The sequence below is a fragment of the Ipomoea nil genome, unplaced genomic scaffold, assembly GCF_001879475.1.
Source record: "Ipomoea nil cultivar Tokyo-kokei standard unplaced genomic scaffold, Asagao_1.1 scaffold3147, whole genome shotgun sequence".
NCBI lineage: Eukaryota > Viridiplantae > Streptophyta > Magnoliopsida > Solanales > Convolvulaceae > Ipomoea > Ipomoea nil.
Genome location: NW_017619575.1, coordinates 1,021,512 through 1,042,182, shown reverse-complemented (window position 1 = coordinate 1,042,182; position 20,671 = coordinate 1,021,512). Strand labels below are relative to the sequence as shown.

Genomic DNA, 20,671 nt, shown 5'->3' with positions numbered 1-20,671 from the left:
ATCATTTTGGACTCGTGTCCACACAGCATAATTTGCGCTAGTCACGAGTGCAAATAGTGACACACAGCGTACACTGAGTCCAAAACTCAATAGAAGAACTAATTGGGGTGTTTGGTTGGATGGGTTGATCAAAATACATATGAGGTTCCTGTATAAAGTGATGTAATTAAAGACAATAATTAATGATGTTAATATTATTGCTAGCTTAGATTACGTGACGCTGGCGATATTTATATTCCTACTCATATATTACTTTATAAATATTTAAAATTAATTATTTTTACCACCAATATATTAAATTAGTATGTCTAAAATAAATAAAGAGAAAGAAATGACCATAATCGCCTTCACCAAGGCTCAAACCCACCACCCCACATAGGGGAGCAACTTGGCACCATTAAATCATACAGACCTTGGTAAATTATTTCTCACTGAATAATAGTTATTTCCCCTCTAATTTTATTCTTCTAACCAAACGCTCTGTAATAGTCAATTAGAGGTAGAGAAATGCGATTTCGATAACTATAATCGAAGTGAGTAGGATATTTACGTAATTTGATGTAGAGAACAGATAAATTACACAATTTGATGTAGACAAAAGAAAATGATTTAGACAATTAACAACATAAACTTTGAAATGGTCAATGACAAATACTCAGAGTTATAGTAATATATAATTTTGAGTTAAAACCTTTGTAGTTATTGAAGACTATAAAATTGATCTGTCATATTATAAGTTAATAATATATGATTATGTTAGACTATACTATTTTTTGTTTTTGGTAAATATGAAGGAAGTAGTTGAATAGAAACACTATAAACAACTGTGTATTTAGTAGTATTTTTTTTTTTTTTTTTTTTTTTTGCGGTGATTTTTAAACACCTTAAAGAAGTTTGCGGCATTTAGGCAACCGCTAAATATATGTATGTCACGAAGGTGATTTTGCAGCAATTTTAAAGAACCATTGGAAAAAGTGTTGCCAAACTGCAACGATTCTCAAACTATTTTTATATAGTAGCACTTAGCTTAGCGGTAATTCCAAACCCTTTAGATTGAGGACTCCTAAAAATATGCAAGTCACATTGGAAGTAATCATAATGTGTGACCATTTAATATGTCTAAGTATTTGACTCGGTGTAAATGTGTCTGCTATAATTTCACTCTATAAGATCTTTTATGACTTCAAGCAAGTGATAGTGATAATTTATAACATTGTTATCATGCTTTACTTTGTGGTGGAGAATTTTAGGATAACCTGGGTTTGATTTTTACAAGTGACGATTTTCTTTGAATCAGTCCCGTATCTCCTAGAGCGAACGGGAATTAGTCGGGTGACCCTGGACCGTTAAACAGACAGAAAAAAATCCTGACCACCTCGTGGTTTACCGTTTACACCATCATACTTTACTTTGTTTATTGCTACAAAAGAATTGCTTTTCAATTGAATTATTTAAAAGTCTTTATTCCAAGATAATAAAATACATGAATAAGTTGTTCAAATTTCTACTATGAGATACAAATGAATTATCCAACAAATATTTGAGTTTCATTAAAAATGTTTTTTTTTTTTACACTCACCACACCCAAAAAAAAAAAAAAAAAAAAAAAAAAAAAAAAAAAAGTAGGCTTAAAAAGACAGGAAGGAAAAAACAATATATAACCAAAACAAACAAAAAACAAAAAAAAGTTGACAACTTTTAAAACCAAATGCAAAACAGCCACATGGGAAACCTTGGCCATCGTGCCTGCCTGCTTCCATGGCTTTTGACTTACTTCTGGCCGGCGACTGCACACTGTACGCAAATGAAAATTTCAATACAAATCCACACACTCACCTATAACAAATAAAATTTCACTGCAATATAATATCATACATTTTTTTTATATTTTAATTTTAAACAATATTTAATCATATAAAATATAATTTTCAAATATAAGAAATTTTTTTATATTTTATATTAGGATTATCATAATATTTTAATAGGTAGACATGTTTTTTTTTTTTTTTTTTTTTTTTTTTTTTTTAAATACGAGCAAATGGAAAATAAAGTTACAAAATAACATTTTTTTGAATGCTACGGGCTCTTTTACAATGTAGTATCTGCACCTCCTGAAATACTGAAGCTCAAACTCATAACTTTCTAAATGAAAGTTCAATCCGGGTACCATTAGACCACATAGTCTTGATAGTTACAAAATAACATAATTTAGACATAGCATCAAATCTCAATCATGTATATATATGTCATACATGATTCTATCAATATTATGTACCCTATAGATGTCGCTATGATAACACAACCCCTAGTTGAATTAGTATGACAATTAATTTTAGTAATCATAAGATTTTAAGTTTGACTTCTGGTAAAAATTACTACTGACAATCTTAATTAATTTGAACCAATTAGGTATATCTTCCCCTCAATCAACTACAATAAAACTCTACCCAGTCTAATCTACAGATGTCAGTTTTTAATTGAAAATTAGTTAGCATTATATGCACGTTTATCCAGGTGTTGTTCCTTTAATACGTAATCATTGGATAAACAAATCCCATTTAGTCTAAACTAACTAGAAAAACAGCCTCTAACCAGCCCCACCATGATTCCTTTTTTTCTTCATCATCTTTTTCCCCTTCTTCCTTTTTGTCCCTTGTTTCCATCCTCAATCAAATTAAAGCATCTGCAGAATATTTCCACGCTGTACAATATATATTCTATATACTACCACAAGTCCTAGTTTTCTACAAAAAAGCAAGAACCGTTGACGAGCTCGTGAAATACATATATATATTATTCCATCTTAATTATTAACTCATCACTTTCTCTCCCTGTGAACTCTATTACACAGGCGGTGGTTTGCTCGGCTCTCTGGCGGTGCCCTTCAATTTCTTCATTCTTTTTACGTATGTTTGTTCTCTTTCTTCATCGTTTCTTTCTCTCCGCGTACATGTATGTATATATGCGTGTGAATGAATATAATGTGTTTCAATTCCAGAAATGGGTGAAATCTTGTGTTTTGGATTGCAGGGGAAGGGAGAAATGGACGGCGGCGCCGATCGACTGGTGAGGCGGCGGAAGAGTCTGAAAGAGCGGTTGAGTTTCAAAGGGATCAACTGTTGCGGCGCCTCGTGGGGTTTGGTGCCGGCGACTATAAGCGTTCGCGACGACGACGACGAAGATGATGGTGAGGAGGAAGGACAAGAAGTCGGGCCGCGGGCGGGCGCGCAGTCTCCGCCGGCATGTGCGGCGGCCGACACGCCGACGGGCTCGGGGATGAACCTGGCGGCGGCGTTGGCGGCGGAGCGGCAGTACAGGGCGGTCCAAGATTCGGACGTGGAAGGTCAGAGTCAAATAATCCCGGCGGCGGCCGAAAACAGCGGGCCGGGGAGCACGCCGCTCAGAGTTTCGTTGATGAGGTTGCTGGAGGAGAACGACGGGGAGACGACGGCGACGGAGAAGGAGAGCCGGCCGGGAAGTGACGCGGTGTGCTGCGTTTGCATGGGGAGGAAAAAAGGCGCGGCGTTCATACCATGTGGACACACTTTTTGCAGAGTGTGTTCGAGGGAGGTGTGGCTAAACCGAGGTTCATGTCCCCTCTGCAACAGATCCATCCTTGAAATCCTCGACATTTACTAAGATTTATTGGTCCTGGAGATTTGTGTACACAGCTTTCGACCCCATCAATTTCATCAAAATCACACAAATATGGCATCTCTATATATACCCACAAAAATAGAAGCAAAGCAGGAAGAAACTACTTAAATAAATGTAAATTATTTTGATTTTGACAAAAGTGAATCATTATTGTAACACTATCAGACTGAATTGCAAACTAAAATGTCCATTTTATTTTATTTTTTCTTTTTAAATGCAAGTGAATGGCAAGGATTACACTTACAAATCTTACACAATCAGCTTCATTTTTCTATTTCTTTTTTCCGCTCAAGTGTTTTTTTTTTTTTTTTCACATAACTTGCATTTTCCTCTTCATTGCTTCTTCCTTAACATCACTGATGCAACATACAATTTTATAACGCATAAAGTACATTATTCTAACTCGTAAAATATATTATCTTACCCCATAAAGTTCATTATTATTCTAACCAATAAACTACATTATTCTAACTTACAAGTCATAATGTCCATTATCTAAATACATGATGATCAGTTTATCAACACCTAAGAGCTTAGAATAAAGTACATTTTTATATATAACTCTTAAAATACATTATTTTAAAACATAAAGGACATTATTATAAACCATAGACAATTGCAAAACTTACCAAAGGTACATTATTCAAACCAATAATGGACAGCTCATGAACACTTAATTAATAACTTATCAAACATACATTTATATAACTCATAAAGTACTTTATTTTAACTCATAAAAATATATTATTTTACCCAAGAAATCCATTATACTAACACATGCATAAACAACTGATAATACATAAACGATGTCGTTTTGAGTCGTGATCCACACAAGAATTTGTTCCCCAAAATCATTTCGGGCCTTTGATCGGATAGTCTGTCTGTAGGAGGATCAGATAACGAATGGTTCCATTCAAAAGCCCAATGAGCCAGAGAATACTCTTTCGCTATCCATTTTCTATTTTGGGTAGTTCAACATTAAAAAGCAATCGAGCCGTAATCCTTAAGAAGTGGGCTTAGTGCTATACAACCTAATCACCTCAATTGATGGTTCAATTCTAATAATTTGTTGTTCTCTTCTATCAATCTCAATTCATATTCGATCAGATTCAGAACTCTATAACCTGAAGCATACATATAAGAGTTGATTGGCAAATTATGCTGTGCATCCATATGCACATGGTGCATATGGATGCAAAAACGACGTCGTTTTATTAAAAACGTGCTGTTTCATTTATAAAAAAAAAAATAAATTCAGTTTCGATTCCCAGCAATAACATTATATTTTGCATAATTTGAACTAAAATTCCAGAATTGATGAACTAAAAATCCAGAATCGATGAACTAAAATTCCAAAATCTATTAACTAAAATTCCAAAATCTATTAACTAAAATTACAGAGTGAATGAACTAAAAATCCAGCATGAATGAAAAAAAATCAGTTTCGATTCACGTCTAAATATCCATAATTAATGAACTAAAATTTCAGAATCTATGAACTAAAATTCCAGAATCTATGAACAACATAATACTGTTGAGGGGAATCGAAACTGAGATTTTTTTTTAAAGTGGGATGCGCGTTTTTAATAAAACGATGGCGTTTTTAATAAAACGATGTCGTTTTTACATCCGTTGGTGCATACAAATGCACAACATAACGATCCGAGTTAATTTCCTGATTCGACTTTATAATTATATTAACAGTTCCCGAATTACTATGTTGTATTAATCGACAAGTTCACTTATTAATTATATACACAAGTAAGTTGTCCGACTTTATAAAACACGCTAGTTTATGGTTTGTGAAGAAGCTCATTTAAAATTAATCAAATCAAGCACAACAAAAGCAATATAGCGAATATTAAGCTAACCAAATTTGAACCCAATAATACACCCAAAATTCCATGGTTTAAATTACTTATAAGTTAAATAAGTCGAATCCAAATACACCCTTACGCGGAAGTGCATTCATGTGTATCTATCTGCATGAGCACATGCTCCACCATTGCCAAACCACAAGAATTCTCTTTTTCTCTGTGCAATAATGTACCCTATTTGACAAACGACAATACAATTGATTAATTCTACCTAAAATCAAACAAAAATTTATTAATCTTGACAAACAACATATGCTTAGGTCTTGTGCCGAGAACATCTGCTTGTGTTGAGCTTCTTATGCACAAAAATATACAGTTTAGTTATGGATCTTGGAAGCGGGTTCATGAGATTCAGAAATTAGTTCGACAAAATTAAGTTACATCGATTATAAAAGAGTTTTTTTTTTTTTTTTTCTCAATTTTTATTTTCAAAGAAAGTTGGCTGGGGGTCAGCATCACAGAGACCAACCAGGAAGGAACTTACTTGGAGAAGCGAAGCAAAGTGTTGAAGAATGCAAAGGTCAAAGAGTCAATCTTTGTTTAAAAGCATGAAAAATGACACATCAAAAATGGGATCTAACTTTGGCAGGGTCCCATTCTGATTTTTCGATATCTCACGTTGGTGTCACCTTTATGATTTTGTACCACCTTTGATGATTTGATGTTATCTACAATATAATCGTATTCTTTCGCATCATTTAATTTGTAATTTGACAATGAACTATTTCCATTGATAACACCACCCAATTAATTATATAAGAGCATCGATCTCCATTAGAGAAATTTCGAATCAGATTTTGAGGAGAACTGAGTGAGGTAAAGGAAAGAGAGAGAATGAGTAAGCTCCTCCTGCAAATTGTGAATTTGTGTGGGCCCCACGACACAGTGAACAAGAAGCAGTGCACGTATCCTGAACAAGGACGCCCAGTCGGGTGCCCGCTGGCGCGTCAGCACTATTTATTTTATTATTATTATTATTATTATTATTTTTTTTTTTATTTTTTTTTTGTTTCTGAAAAGTCAGTTTTTTTATTTTTTTAATTTCCATTTTTCATAGTTTTTATTTCTTCTCATTTCTCTTTTCTAATAACAAATGTAAAGACTTTTCAAAAATCACACCAAAAGGCCCACTATTGACGATGCCCGAATAATATTGTTCAGAAACATCTCAATCGAGTTGACCAATTAATCAAATTGACAATCACAAATGTTTCAAGTTTAACTATATATGAGAACGGTTTAAAAACCTATAATTGAATTGACAGAAATTTTCGTAAAAACTATCTGAAAATCTTTTTAATTATTTTAGTTATTTGTCAAAAATGGATGGAAACTGACCATCACACACATCCCTATACAATATACTACGGAGTAATATAGTATATCTTATCTATGTTGCTTACGTTAAATCTTTTACTATTTGATATGTTTCCCTGTTAGATTCTGGTATAGTAGGTGTATGAATTCGCAGTTAATTTAAGATTTATGAATCGAACTTTTATTTACTCTTAACGTACCAAACTGTTACACCTCATATGCTATGAAGCTTCGGAGTTTTCGAGAACAATAATGTGGATAGCATTGATTGATTTCCTGTCGTTTCCTTTTCAAGAAAGTGACCGTGATTGATGATCTACCGGCCTATACAAATACAGCCAGCTAGAATTCTCCCATTTCTTCTCCCTGTGATCAAGCGGCATAGATGTGATCTTTCAAATAAGAGGTTCTAAGTTCAAACCCAGTATATAGACATTGACTCTTTGTGTTTAAATAGATTTATAAGTTTGAACTTTAATAGAGACTGACTGTATTAATTCTTTGTACTTCAATAACTTAAAAAAGAAGAAAATGTTGTACCACACATAAATACAGTATGGCACAGTTAGATCGAACTAACGAACAAACACAACAGCGTCGTCCGTTCGATAGTTCATATGCAATCTATGTCGCCGCCGAGATTCTCGGCGACCTGCCCAGTTTGAATCATGTGATTTCTCTCAGTTGTAATGCCAAACATTTTTTTTTTTTAATTTTTTTTTTTTTTTTTGTGGGTATGGAGGGGATTATAGAAGTATACGGTCAGACATCATAACATGACACGACTAGCTAAGAATAATAATATATAAATTAATGATCTAATCATTGAACTTAATTGGCAGGTAAATGAACCTACACTATTTAGGATCATTGAATAAAATATTATCTTCCACTAACGTTCTCATTTTGCCTCAAAAAATAATTATCTGTTAAAATAATACTAAATTGAAGCATGTATTGCATCTCAATTAGAAATAATTTAAAATCATAATTAGATTAAATATTTATATTTATATAATGAGTTTTATTATGCGTACTTTCAAATTCTACTTTTTTACTTGTACTTTTTAAGGTGACAAACAAGGATTGATTATTTTTATTATGTGGGTCCACTGAAAAATACCTACATAAAAAACGCATGAGAGGAAGTATAAGTTGGGAGTACACCAAGTATTTTCCATAGAGAGTAATATTTTTTTCCCATTTAATCTTCTAATGAAATTAATGCATGGGTCTGTGGATTTCTTATAGGATGGGTGTAGCTTCGATCTTGACCGCTGAACTATGTGCTGCGCTGTTGATTTGTTGGCAAAGGCATGCAAAAGGAGTTATTATACTAAGAGGGTACAAAGATTGAAGTATTTTGTTTCATTTTAACTAAAAGTCTAAGCTGATAGTTAAATTGTACATTTATGTTTAATTATGTCCCCTCTCACGTGTGCAAGTCGATTACTTATTGATAAGCTTCAAGCAACACGTGTACCATAGTCATAGGGTTAGCTCTGATACCAAATTAAAGCATTTGCTCCATCTCAACTAAAAGGCTAAACTAATAATAATTGAATTGTACATTTATGTTTATATATTATATATGTTCAACAACGAATTTCACGATTACCAACACGATTTTAGTTAAACTCGTGGTATAAGGTCTGATTTGTGGTATACTATACAAAAGTAAGGTTTACTACCCGGTCACATGTTTGATTCTTCCCAATCAACATCATCTCAACCGAAATAAAAGCAAAGTTTATTTATGTACACTTTAAAATAGTAAACGCAGATTTATTTCACCACCAAAAGAAAATAAAAACACACACTCACAGAGCATCAACTTGACAAATGCTTTGCAGGCAAATGCAACAAAAGAGAATGATTCAAAGAAAGGCATCAACCAATCGGATAAATTAAAGAAAACAACACACACATACATAGGATAATGAACACACACGTAATATAATATAATATAATAACCGATGAAACCCACCATCCATAACAGAACAGTACACGCGACCACGTCCACTTCAATCTCGGAAGCTGCACAACCAATACTAAACACTCGCAAGTTGCCAAAAAACTTTCTTAAAATTTAAAAAGCACTATATATATATATATATATATATATAGCTTTCATTATTAAAAGCTGGACCCAGATTTCCTTTCTGGGTAAACATCATGGCTTCTTCTTTTCCATGAATACACTGAACCAGGTCACTCCCCGAACTCCATTGCATGTATGAGTTCAAAGTTTTGAGTTAAGTCATGTGGGCAGTGAGGGACTTTAATGGCCTACAAATGGATCGAACTATATATGTTTGATTGGCCATCCCACTAATTACAAGACTTGAGACCTCACGATATGAATGCTTTAATTAGAGGATGATGATCATGATCGGAGGGACCATTTTTTTTTTATTTGGTTATTATCAGCCACGGAATGGACTAGAGTTATCCATGGGATTAGGAGACTTTATAAAGTGGGACATATTATATTTCGGGAGTAATCACAGTCAAGTTAGTCAGACTATTAGTTTGGCAGTAGAGTAGCTATAAAGTGGGACATATTATATTTCGGGACCTTATTGTGATCCGATCCTTTAGGGTAAGGCGAGATTTTCTCAATACATTTCATCATATAGTGGTTGCGAGTTTTCATCACCATTTAAAAAACAAAAAAAAAAAAGAAATATAATATATCATTCATGGAACCTAAAACTACTTCCAAATTAGAACTTGTTATGCTCTTCCAACGTTTATGATTACAACTTTTCATATTTGAATCCGGTTGTCTTCTTATTCTCTTATTTTTTGGTTATTCTATTCTGATCTTTTTTCCTTTTAAAGGTGCTTAATTATATTGGGTATACAATACTTTTCCTTGCTTTTAAGAATCAAATTTGGTTTTGAATATGTGGCTACATTTGATTAAGTTGTGGTGGAATTGTCTAGCTAGTCAATTTACAAGCAAGCACCGATAAATATAGAAAAAATAGAGTTTTTCATTTATGGATTAGGCCATGAAGGCATGAACGTAACATCTTTGCAGTAGCTTAGGTTTCAAGATGACATATCATAGCCATGTCAATATATAATTTCTTTTTAATATAATAATATGATATGGCTTGCGGTTCTTTCATGTAATTGATTTATTTGGAATAATTGATGGTGGAATTCCTAATCTTGTTCAATCTCTCTTTTAGGTAGTGTTTTAATTCCTTCTAACTTTTGAGTTTTTCTTTTTCTAGTTATATATAGGATCGATGAGGAAAAACTTAACAATTGTGTAAAAAGGGTAAATGAATAGAAATTGAAGCATGAATCTGGTATGCTAGGCGTGTAACACAAGGAGAGAACTATACGTGTAATCATATGAAAATGGAGGCAGCGCAACAGGTTAAAATTCTTGTCATCGTTAAACTCGTTCATCTTCAAGATTCAAACATGGAGGCTAAGGCCCGGACTTTAATCTCTTCAATGGTGGCTTGGGCATCCTGTCTCTACCAAAAATCCAAAATCTTCTCTTCTCTCCAATTTAATTTCCTTGCGATTACTTCTGCTGCCACATATACGACTTTAATTTATATTTCTTTTTCCTACTACCCTTTTGTATTTATCTCCGACATGATAAAACTAATTCAGATTCGATTTGAATAGCGTTAGCAAAATTTGAAGTTTACGACAAGAGAAGATCTTATTTAGAACTCTTTAACATAATGTATATTGAGAGTCAAAATTTTGTGTGAGACCGTATCACACGGATCTTTGTTTGTGAGACAGGTCGGGTCAAGATAAAATGTAATACGTACTTATACTTGAAAATGTAATACTTTTGAAGAAAAATGTAATACTTTTGCATAAGAAACACTTGCCACCATTACTTAGCTTATAAGGGAAAATGTAATACTTTTACATCAAAATGTAAAAGTATTATATTACATTTGTCCTCAAAAGTATTACATTTTCTCTTATGAGTAGCAAATTAAACACTTTATTACTAATTACTATTATATTGTTTAGTATGAGTATTTATTACATTTTCATATTGATTTGATTTAAGCAGTAACAAAAATTAGTGAGACACTTTCACACAAGTGTGACCCATATTGAAATATTGAAAATATATATAAAACGTAGATTTTCAATTTGGTATCGGGAATTGATTTATGTGGAAGGTCATGGATTTGACTTCTATTCCACTAAACTATGAAATTTACATTATATATATATATATATATATATATATATATATATATATATATATATATATATATATATATATATATTAATAGTCGATATATAAAATTATAGATTGGCATGTCATTAATAAAAACTCATTATATTCATTAACAGCAAATTGGCCAACTCATTAAATTAATCAGATATAAAGTGCTAAACAAGTATCTAGACATGATTAAATAGAGAAATTAATTAGAGCAAACATAACTTTAAACAGCTATATATATGTAGTAACTATTCTGTGTGTATTTTGAAATAAAATTTCATTAAATATAAAAAAGTGGCAAAAAAAATAAAAAATTGAACTTATAAATTGATTGTCCGGACTCCGGACCACATATAGTCGTATCTTATTTATATATTTTTTTTGATAAACTCAAATTAAAAACATTTTTTCATAGATGAAATCAAAATATCAGAGCCCATGGTTTATTTTACATATATACATACAAAAAAAAAAAAAAAACAATAATAATAAAAGAAAAATTAAAACAGATCTTAATTACATATACAGCCAATCAGTTCATCTGAAGAGAGACTCTAAGCTGAGCATGGCATCTAGCCTCTACATTAATTATCAAAGAAAGAAAGGTTATGGATAAGTCAGTCAAATTAGTAAAACGATTCGCTTAGTAATTATAAAATTATAAATTTGACTCTTAATAAGAGGAGTCTATTGAATTTTTTTTTAGATAAATTAGGCTAGTTTACCTCATTATAATTATCTGTCAGTTTGGGCCAACGAAATTTATCTAGTATACACCTTTGGGGAAACCTGCATACTGCATTAGAGACACCTGTGAATGATGTGAATATAAATAGATTTACCGAGTGCATATTTTTAGGTGAAAAATATAAACTTTTACGTACCTAATATAAACTTTCTGAAAAAAAACCCCCACACATTTGAGGAAAATCTGCGTACCGCATTAGAGACCCATGTAGTCATGTATAAGGCGACATAATTTACCGAGTGCATATTTTTAGGTCGAAAAAAAACTTACAAATCACACTAGAAATACGTTATGCGATGAGTTCGACTGAAAAAATATTGATAAATATAGAATTAAAAAAAAACATTTTGGTACAATAATTACAGTATTACTCACTTAATACCCGCATGGGTTTAGCTCAGGTTTAGTGGGCAGTATTTGGGGCAAGAAACCAAGGTTCGAACTTGGTGACAGTGTGGAATTAGGTCCTGCCTACTAACTCATTGAGTCACCGAGATTTACATCCTCCCACATGCTCTATGGGGTGGGAATTTAGTCTTTGGGGGTAAGTATTACTCACTCAACCGCCCTAAAATATCATAGGATGTTAGGATATACCGAACCGGTGTTTCAGTAGCTGCATGGCACATGATGAAGTGGAATTTTTGTTCCCTCACATGAGCTGCCGGTGAAGTCCGTGAACATAGATGCTAGGGGCCGGGGTATATATGTACAAGTAGCTTTAGGACTTCGAATAATGTTTCTTTTTTTTTAAGGACTTTGAATAATGTTATTCACTTATTTGTACTAAATTGTAATTAACTAAGAGAAAGGTCGATTTTACACCCTCAATATCTCATGGGATGAACTTAACAAGCTAATAAGTGTTAAATATAATACTCATGGCCCGTTTGGTTTATGGAATAGGCCGGGAATGGCATAGCATTCCCAGTAATAGGCATATTCCTTTGTTTGGTAACCATTTCTATTACCAGGAATAATATTCCTGGTAATAGCCTATTACCTCAAATAAGGTAATAGCTATTACTAGGGCCCCCCTGGTATTAGCCTATTACTGAACGCTCAGGAATAGATTTTAGAATCTATTTCTTTTTTTACCCCTTTCTTTAACCTAATTTTTTTATCCTATATATAAACTTATCCTATTTCACCACCGTCGTCGCCACCACCACCATCACCGCCGCCGCCGCCACCACCACCACCATCGCCACAACCGTCGCCGCCCCCACCACCACCGCTACCACCCCAGCACCACCACCACCACCACCACCATCACCACCACAGCCACAACCATCGTCGTCGTCACCGCCGCCACCACCACCACCACCACCATTGCCGCCACCGCCACCACCACCATCGCCACCAGAACCACCACCCAGGAGCACCACCGCCACCACCACCATCGCCACCAGAACCACCACCACCGCCACCAGAACCACCACCCAGGAGCACCACCGCCACCACCACCGCCACCGCCACAACCGTCGCCCCCCCACCACCACTGCCACCACAGCACCATCACTGCCGCCACCACCACCATCACCACTGCCGCCACCACCACTACCCTTGCCACAACCGTCACCGGCCCCACCACTACCACCCTAGCACCACCACCACCACTACCGCCACCACCATCGCCACCACCATCGCCACCACCACCCCAGCACCACCACCACCACCGCTACCACCACCATCACCACCATCGCTGCCACCACCACCACCATCGCCACCATCACATATTTTTATAAGGGTATTTATGTCTTTTAAAGCATATTTAATTTCTATTCCTTAAATCAACCAAACACTGTAATATAATTCCTAAAGTCTATTACTTATGCGAACCAAACAATAGAATATAATTCTTATTCTATTCCTTGCCTATTCCATTCCTTATGGAATAACATTCCTATTACCTCAAAATTCATTCCGTGAACCAAACGTGCTGTCAGTGAAACGGAAAAAAGTTATTACTGTAACAAAATAATGTGTAAAGTATATTTAATGTTGTGAGGTTTTAATAAACTCGTATAGTTTAGTATCAAATTTACGCTGTACTATTATATAACTCGCTTTAAGTAAACTACTAATACAATTTTAAAATCGAATGTATAAAGCTGAATAAGTCTTACAGTCGTACATGAACAAAAATTATGCTAATATATTCTATTTCATATGTATAATGATTATTAAAAATTCAGTCTTATCAATGCCATCTCAATCAAATAGAATCAAGAAGCTAATTATTGAAAAGTTGGGCATTTTCCAAAGATAAGAACTTGAATTAACATGCATTATATTGTGATATGATGTATGTAGTGTTGCATGCATATATACATATACATATATATAAGAATAAGAATATGAAGGACAGCATAATGGTGGTCTTTGAGGATAGGGTACGGTTGTGTGTTGGGGTGATAGACTTTATTATTGTGCAATGCTCTATCAATCAACTCCCACCCCTCACATTTCCATCAATGATCAATCCACAGTGGTAACGCAACACTAAAAAAAGGGGTGATTGCATGCGCTTATGCGCATGCTTCTCCTCTCCTCTTTTTCCTCAAAAAGTTATTAATCAAACTTTTATGGCTATCTTGCTTGCTTAAAGGAATCAATAACTTTGCTCGCTAGGCGAACTCAATTGATTATTAGGTTATAAATTAGGTATAAGAATACAGGATCGATCTTAGCAATTGCAGTGTAGGTGTTACATTTAATGTACGTGGTGAGTTTTTTGTGAAGACCGCTGAATCACCGGAACTTTAAATTAATTAAGGTCAGATAAGAATTTTCGGGATTATTAAGGTGATTAATTGGGTTAGGGTAGAAGTCTACATACACAAGTTACCTAAAGAGGATGACCCACAAACAGCTCCCGTGTATTATTGTGTTCTGGCAGCTGATGTCTTTTTTATTTATTTATTTGTTTATTTTTGCCTCTTCCTACTTTATTGTTCATGATCATTTAATCTTTTTTTTTTTTTTCTGCGCAGTGAAAGGTGTCCCTAGTTGCTTGTACAGTTTGTGTAACCTATATTCTCTATTGGCAACGAAGTGACGTACCCTATCTAGTAATTCTAGAGATCCAAGAATTTCAACAAAGTAAAATATTTCTTTTCCCAATTTTTTACTGCCTAGTAAACATATTTTTATTGGTAGAAAGCATGATTTGACATTTTTCAAGTTATGCAGTAAAGAAAGGCTCTGTTTGGTAAACCTAGCTGAAAAATTATAAGTTCGGAGTTAAAAGCTGAAAAGTTATAAGCTCGTAGCTGAAAACTGAAAAACTGTTAAGCTAGTTGTTATGATTGAAAATATTTGATAAAATTATCTTTCTGATAAGCTGATAAATGTAAAAAGACTAAAAAGGACATCTTCATAAAATTTAAATTAGTTTGTTTACATATTAAAATATAATATTTTGTTTTTTGAAAAAATTAACATTTTGAAATAACACTATTAGCATAATCATGATCTAGCATCTCATAATGAAGTAGCAATATTGTTGCAAATCTCATAATAATAATAATAATAATAATAATAATAATAATAATAATAATAATAATAATATTTGCGGTGAAAGATAAAGTTGCGGATAAAGGAGAAGAGAAAATGATTTTAATTGGAAAGAGTAAATTATATCATTTCTTTAAAATAATAAGGATAAAGATGGGAAAAAAGTTAGAAAACTAGGAGCTTATTTTGAAACACTACCTAAAGTAGCGTTCCAAAATAAGCTCTTATTTTAAGCTAGGAGCTTATTTTGGGAACATTACCAAACAGAGCTTATAGCTTATTAGTAGCTTAAAATAAGCTATAAGCTCCAAAATAAGCTTTGCCAAACAGAGCCAAAATGCCGTGAAAAGTTGTGGAGTTTAACACGATTCTTTAACAAATATTATATATATATATATATATATATATATATATATATATATATATATATATATATATATATATATTTGGCAAAATTGAAAATAAATAAACACATTTATATTAAGATAGAGTAATTCATTTATAGTTAGAAACTCTTAATTATCTGGAATCATCGTGTAATAAAAAAAATAGAAAAAAAAATGTAGGTAGGACTTAGGAGGTTGTTAAATGTGTGAACCCCTAATAAGAAGAAGAATACTCCGTGCACGTCTTCTACATGATTTATTAAGGAAAATATCAAAACTTGTATTAATCTAATATCTATATTTGTATCATGTGAGTTAAATTTATGAGAACGACTTGAAAAAGATTGAAATGCAAACTTGCCTAAATCCTGGCAAATTATGCTGGTGACCATGATATACACAGTGCTGTGCGGACCATAAAGAAAACTACATTTTAATATACTAAAAAGTACATTATTCGTGTAATGTACATTTTACAAAATAATGTATTTTTTGAATAAAATATATATTTTTAATATACTAAAAATATATTATTTGTGTACTAAATATACATTATTTGATAATATGATCTACATAAATGTGTGGACCATGTTCCACATAATAATGATTGCTAAATCCTTCGGTCCATTGGATACAAGTCAATTGAAACTTGTGGTTCATTTCACAACAAGGAAATATTATTTCCGACCAATTAAATGTTTTACGAACATTATTGCATTCAAATGGAAAATGCTGGACCACTTACTAACTAGATTTTAATTAATTGGGATGGGAATGAAGAATGTTTTTCTTTTAAATCTTCTTGTTAATTGGTTGTTATGGGTTTGTTCGTATTTAAGTTTACGTCGTCTTCTTTATTTATTTTTGTAAATTGCATTTTCAATAAGTCACTCATCCACGGAAAGAGAATTGACCATAAAAATATGATAATAATGGACATTTATTTGTATAAAACAAATACCGAAAGTCACATGGTGGTGTTACTAATTGGGGGAGCTCCACGATAGAATTTGATAATGATGCTTCAATTCTTTAATTGTGGGGGTTTAACGTAATTACAAAATATCGAAGGAGTGATCATGTTCACAAGAAATAGTTACACTCCCGTGCGAATAACATGTCCAGGAAAGAAGTGCGAATGACATACCCAGGAGAGAAGTGCGAATGCATCCCATCTGTCCACGTGTCTAGATCTAATAGATGAGAAACACTAATTTAAAAAAAAAAAAACCGCGGTGACATTTTCGTAAATAATTGAACATCGAAGTGCAAGTAAAATGTATTACAAGTGCATGTAAAATGTATTATAGGTGCAAATAAAAATTTACACTGAGCATCAATACTAAGTGCACCTATAGTTATAAGTAGTTGCACCTAGGTGCATGAATGTTTGCGGGTGGTTTTCAGGGGTATTACTACACACGAAACTCAGATCAATGAATGTTAATAGTTATAAGTAGTTGCACATAGGTGCATGAATGTTTGCGGGTGGTTTTCAAGGGTATTACTACCCGCTGAACTCAGATCAATGAATGTTAACAAGGCAAAATTACATGCACTTGCACGCGAAAGTAGGTAGACTTATAGGTGAAAGTAGGTGCAATCGATCAATGAATGCAGACAAAAAACTACATGCACTTGCAGGCGAAAGTAGGTGCACTTATAGGTGAAAGTAGGTGCACCCGATCAATGAATGCTGAGACGTGACGCGCGCTGATTGGTTCGCATTTCTCTTCTAGGCACTTCTTCGCACCTGAGCGCTACCCTATATATATATATATATATATATATATATATATATATATATATATATATATATATATATATATATATATATATATATATAAAAGTTCCCGTGCGGTGATTAAGGTGAGTGCGTTTTGTGCTTAAGGTGCGTGTGTGTGTACTTGACCTGAGTTTTTGAAACTTAATGTTAGTAGTTGTTAAAACTTAAGATGCGTGAGTTTTGTACTTAAGGTGCGTGAGTCTTGTACTTAAGAGGTGCATGAGTTTTGTATTTAAAGTGTGTAGGTGTATACTCAATGTGAGTTGTTGTTTAAACTTAGGGGTCGTTTGGTTCATGGAATGTCAGATTACCTTAGGGAATGTTAGATTACTAGGAATGTTAGATTCCTGTGTTTGGTTAAAATTGGGGTATGTAATATAATCATGTTTGGTTTAGGGTTATCTTTTATACACGTTATAATATCCTTAACATATTTTCATATATTTTAATAAATTTAAAAATTAAAATAAATAAATAAGATAACGGTATCATATATAATTACATGATTTTAAAATATTAACTAAAATCTTGAACTTGAAAAAAAAAATTATTTTATATGCTACCATAACATAATAAAAATAAAAAATATATAATTACAAAAATAATTATATATATATATAATAAACTAACATAACCAATGTTATCTTACATTACCTAAGATTTTGAAGAGAATCACATTCCCTTCAAAATCCTATGTGGAGAGAATGTGACATTCCTTGGGAATGTTAGATTTTCTAAGATAATATGAACCAAACACCGGAATGTGAGCTTTGGAATGTCACATTCCCTTGATCATGTTATATAACCTGAACCAAACGCCCCCTTAAAGTGTATGAGTTTTGTTTTGTTTTTTCTTTTCTCTTTTCTCTCATCCCTCCCATCTTCTCATACCTAATTATACCTGTAAAAATTCTCTAAAAATTATAACTATTGAAAAAAATAAATATGTAATATTATTTAGAAAAACAGAAAAATGTTAGATGGGGGAGGAATTCAGGAGCTTTAATTTGTCCATGCACGTGTATTTATATTCAGAAATAATATATGTTGAGAATTTGTTTTTTAAGTTCCGAGGCGGAATAGTGTGTCGGCTGGACTGCTGTTTTGAGCACATATCCAGATCTTTCTTTTTGGATCTGCCAAGCCGACATTCGCCTTGATTAATTAAGGTTAATTACATACGTAAACCCCCATTTTAATTACTTTCTTCTTTCGGCAGTCTTTCCCAACTTTACCTGGAACATGATTATCATATTAATTACCCTTTAATCATCATTTCTCTCTTTCTAAAAGTGTGTTGCCTTAGTATATACTATTAATACTACACGCCTAAGGGCCTACAGCCTACGGTTGCACTTTCTTTTCTTTTTTCTTTTTTTTTGAAGTATTAAAATGTGAAGTTTTTAGTTTTAATGAAGTTTAAAAGTGTCTCTTTTATGGTAATTGATAGCATCATGCGATTCAAATAGAGGGGGTTGAATTGAGTAATTGAATTAATAATATTATTATTATATTTTTTTTCAAAAGGTTGAATCTCAATTTTATGGGTCTTCATGTTCCGACTCGATAGAGCATGTGGAAAGTGATAAATCAGTGACTTAGCAGACAGTGTTAAATGTCGGTATGCACAATGGATCTGTCTATTTTGGGCATAATCCCACACTGCGATTACTTGATTACTTTAAAAGACAATTTATTTTGATTTTTGATCATGGTTTGCGCAACAGGTCGTTTGATGAAGTTTTTTGGTTATTTAAATGTATTGATCTATTTTGAGTTGTTTTGTCAAATATAGTAAAATGGGAGTTTGTTAGTGTTTAGTATTGTAAACCCCAACATGTAATTGGTAAACCTATTATGACAAATTAGATAGGTTATGTCTCAGGGGCGGAGCCGTATGGACGGATTCAGAAAATTTTTCTAGTAAAAGCAAAACATTAAAACAAAAGAAATAATTAACCTAAGAAATATAATTGTAAATATTGTTGGATATGGACGAAAAATGTGTGTGTGTGTGACCTTTACTATTACCAAACATGTACTCTACCAACTAATCTAACACATTTCTTGTTAACATTTAATAGTTTTTTTTTTTTGTACTAATACTAATACATATATACATACAAATATTATATATGAGGTGAGGGTGGGATGAGGGGGGCAGCTGCCGCCCCTTTGGCTCCGTCTCTGTTAGGTCTAGTGCTAGTTAGTATGCAAATTGAAGATTTTGCAAAAATATAAAATAGAATCTACATTATAGCCTTTGAAAACTAGCTGTTAGAACTACACCAACTTATCTATTATAGCTGCAAAACAATTACGCGGTTTGAAATTAGTTTATAAGAATATCTACCTCAGATTGAATGGAAAAAAAAAAATTAATAGTTAAATTATGGATGTTCAGTGGTGGGTAATGTTATTGGTAAATAAATAAATATTTAAATGACTAGCAAGCAATAGTAGGAATGTAGTAATTCGACATAAGCAAATAATTGTATACGATAGATGGGCGATGGTCATGAAAATAAATCTATGTAAAAAATATTCTTTGTCACGTTAGTAAATAATAATTTTAAAAAATTATATTCTCCAATTTAAAATACAGTTAGTCTATAACCAGGGTGACAACATTAAAATAGTACAAGTTTACAATTAATGCATAAAAAACTCCACTAATCTTTTATGTAAGATCTAATTCAAATTATTTAAATATATTTTTCATCCCTGGCCACTATTTGGTACAGCTAAAGTAAAGTTAGTACCACATTGTACAGTATTTTAGCCACATAAAATATTAATTAGAAAAATGCAAGTTGGTTAATAGGACATGGATGGGGAACATTATTTATCACATAATATATGTGTAAGTCAAATGGTACAAAAATTAAGGAAAATGTTACAGAAAACTTATAATTACTATCAAAAGGTGTAGAATGGATAAATCATATTATTGCATAGTAATAGTATGCAAACTATATATTATAGGTAAATTGAACTAGAAAGACTATATACGATAAGTTCGATTGAGAGAGTGTTGGTAATAATTAAACTCAAAATATTCAGATACGAAAATAATGTTTCACCCACTTGGTCATCTCATTTAGGACATTATTAACATAATTTTATGTTGGTCGAGAACACGATGTAACTTTGACACAT

At 32.8% G+C, this 20,671-nt stretch overlaps 1 protein-coding gene across 3 annotated transcripts; it reads left to right on the top strand.

Moving 5' to 3' along the window:
• The first annotated feature begins 2,598 nt into the window (after nucleotides 1-2,598).
• Nucleotides 2,599-3,852, top strand: LOC109167194 (death-associated inhibitor of apoptosis 1-like). Of its 3 annotated transcripts, none has more exons than XM_019316160.1 (2): nucleotides 2,599-2,906; nucleotides 3,031-3,852. In XM_019316160.1, the coding sequence occupies exon 2, from the start codon at nucleotides 3,043-3,045 to the stop codon at nucleotides 3,637-3,639; it is 597 nt and encodes a 198-aa protein (XP_019171705.1). In that variant the 5' UTR covers nucleotides 2,599-2,906; nucleotides 3,031-3,042; the 3' UTR covers nucleotides 3,640-3,852. The 3 variants fall into 3 exon arrangements, with proteins under 3 accessions (XP_019171705.1, XP_019171706.1, XP_019171704.1); XM_019316161.1 differs by having other exon boundaries at nucleotides 2,599-2,910; XM_019316159.1 differs by lacking the exon at nucleotides 2,599-2,906 and having other exon boundaries at nucleotides 2,955-3,661; nucleotides 3,704-3,852.
• Nucleotides 3,853-20,671: the final 16,819 nt, after the last annotated feature.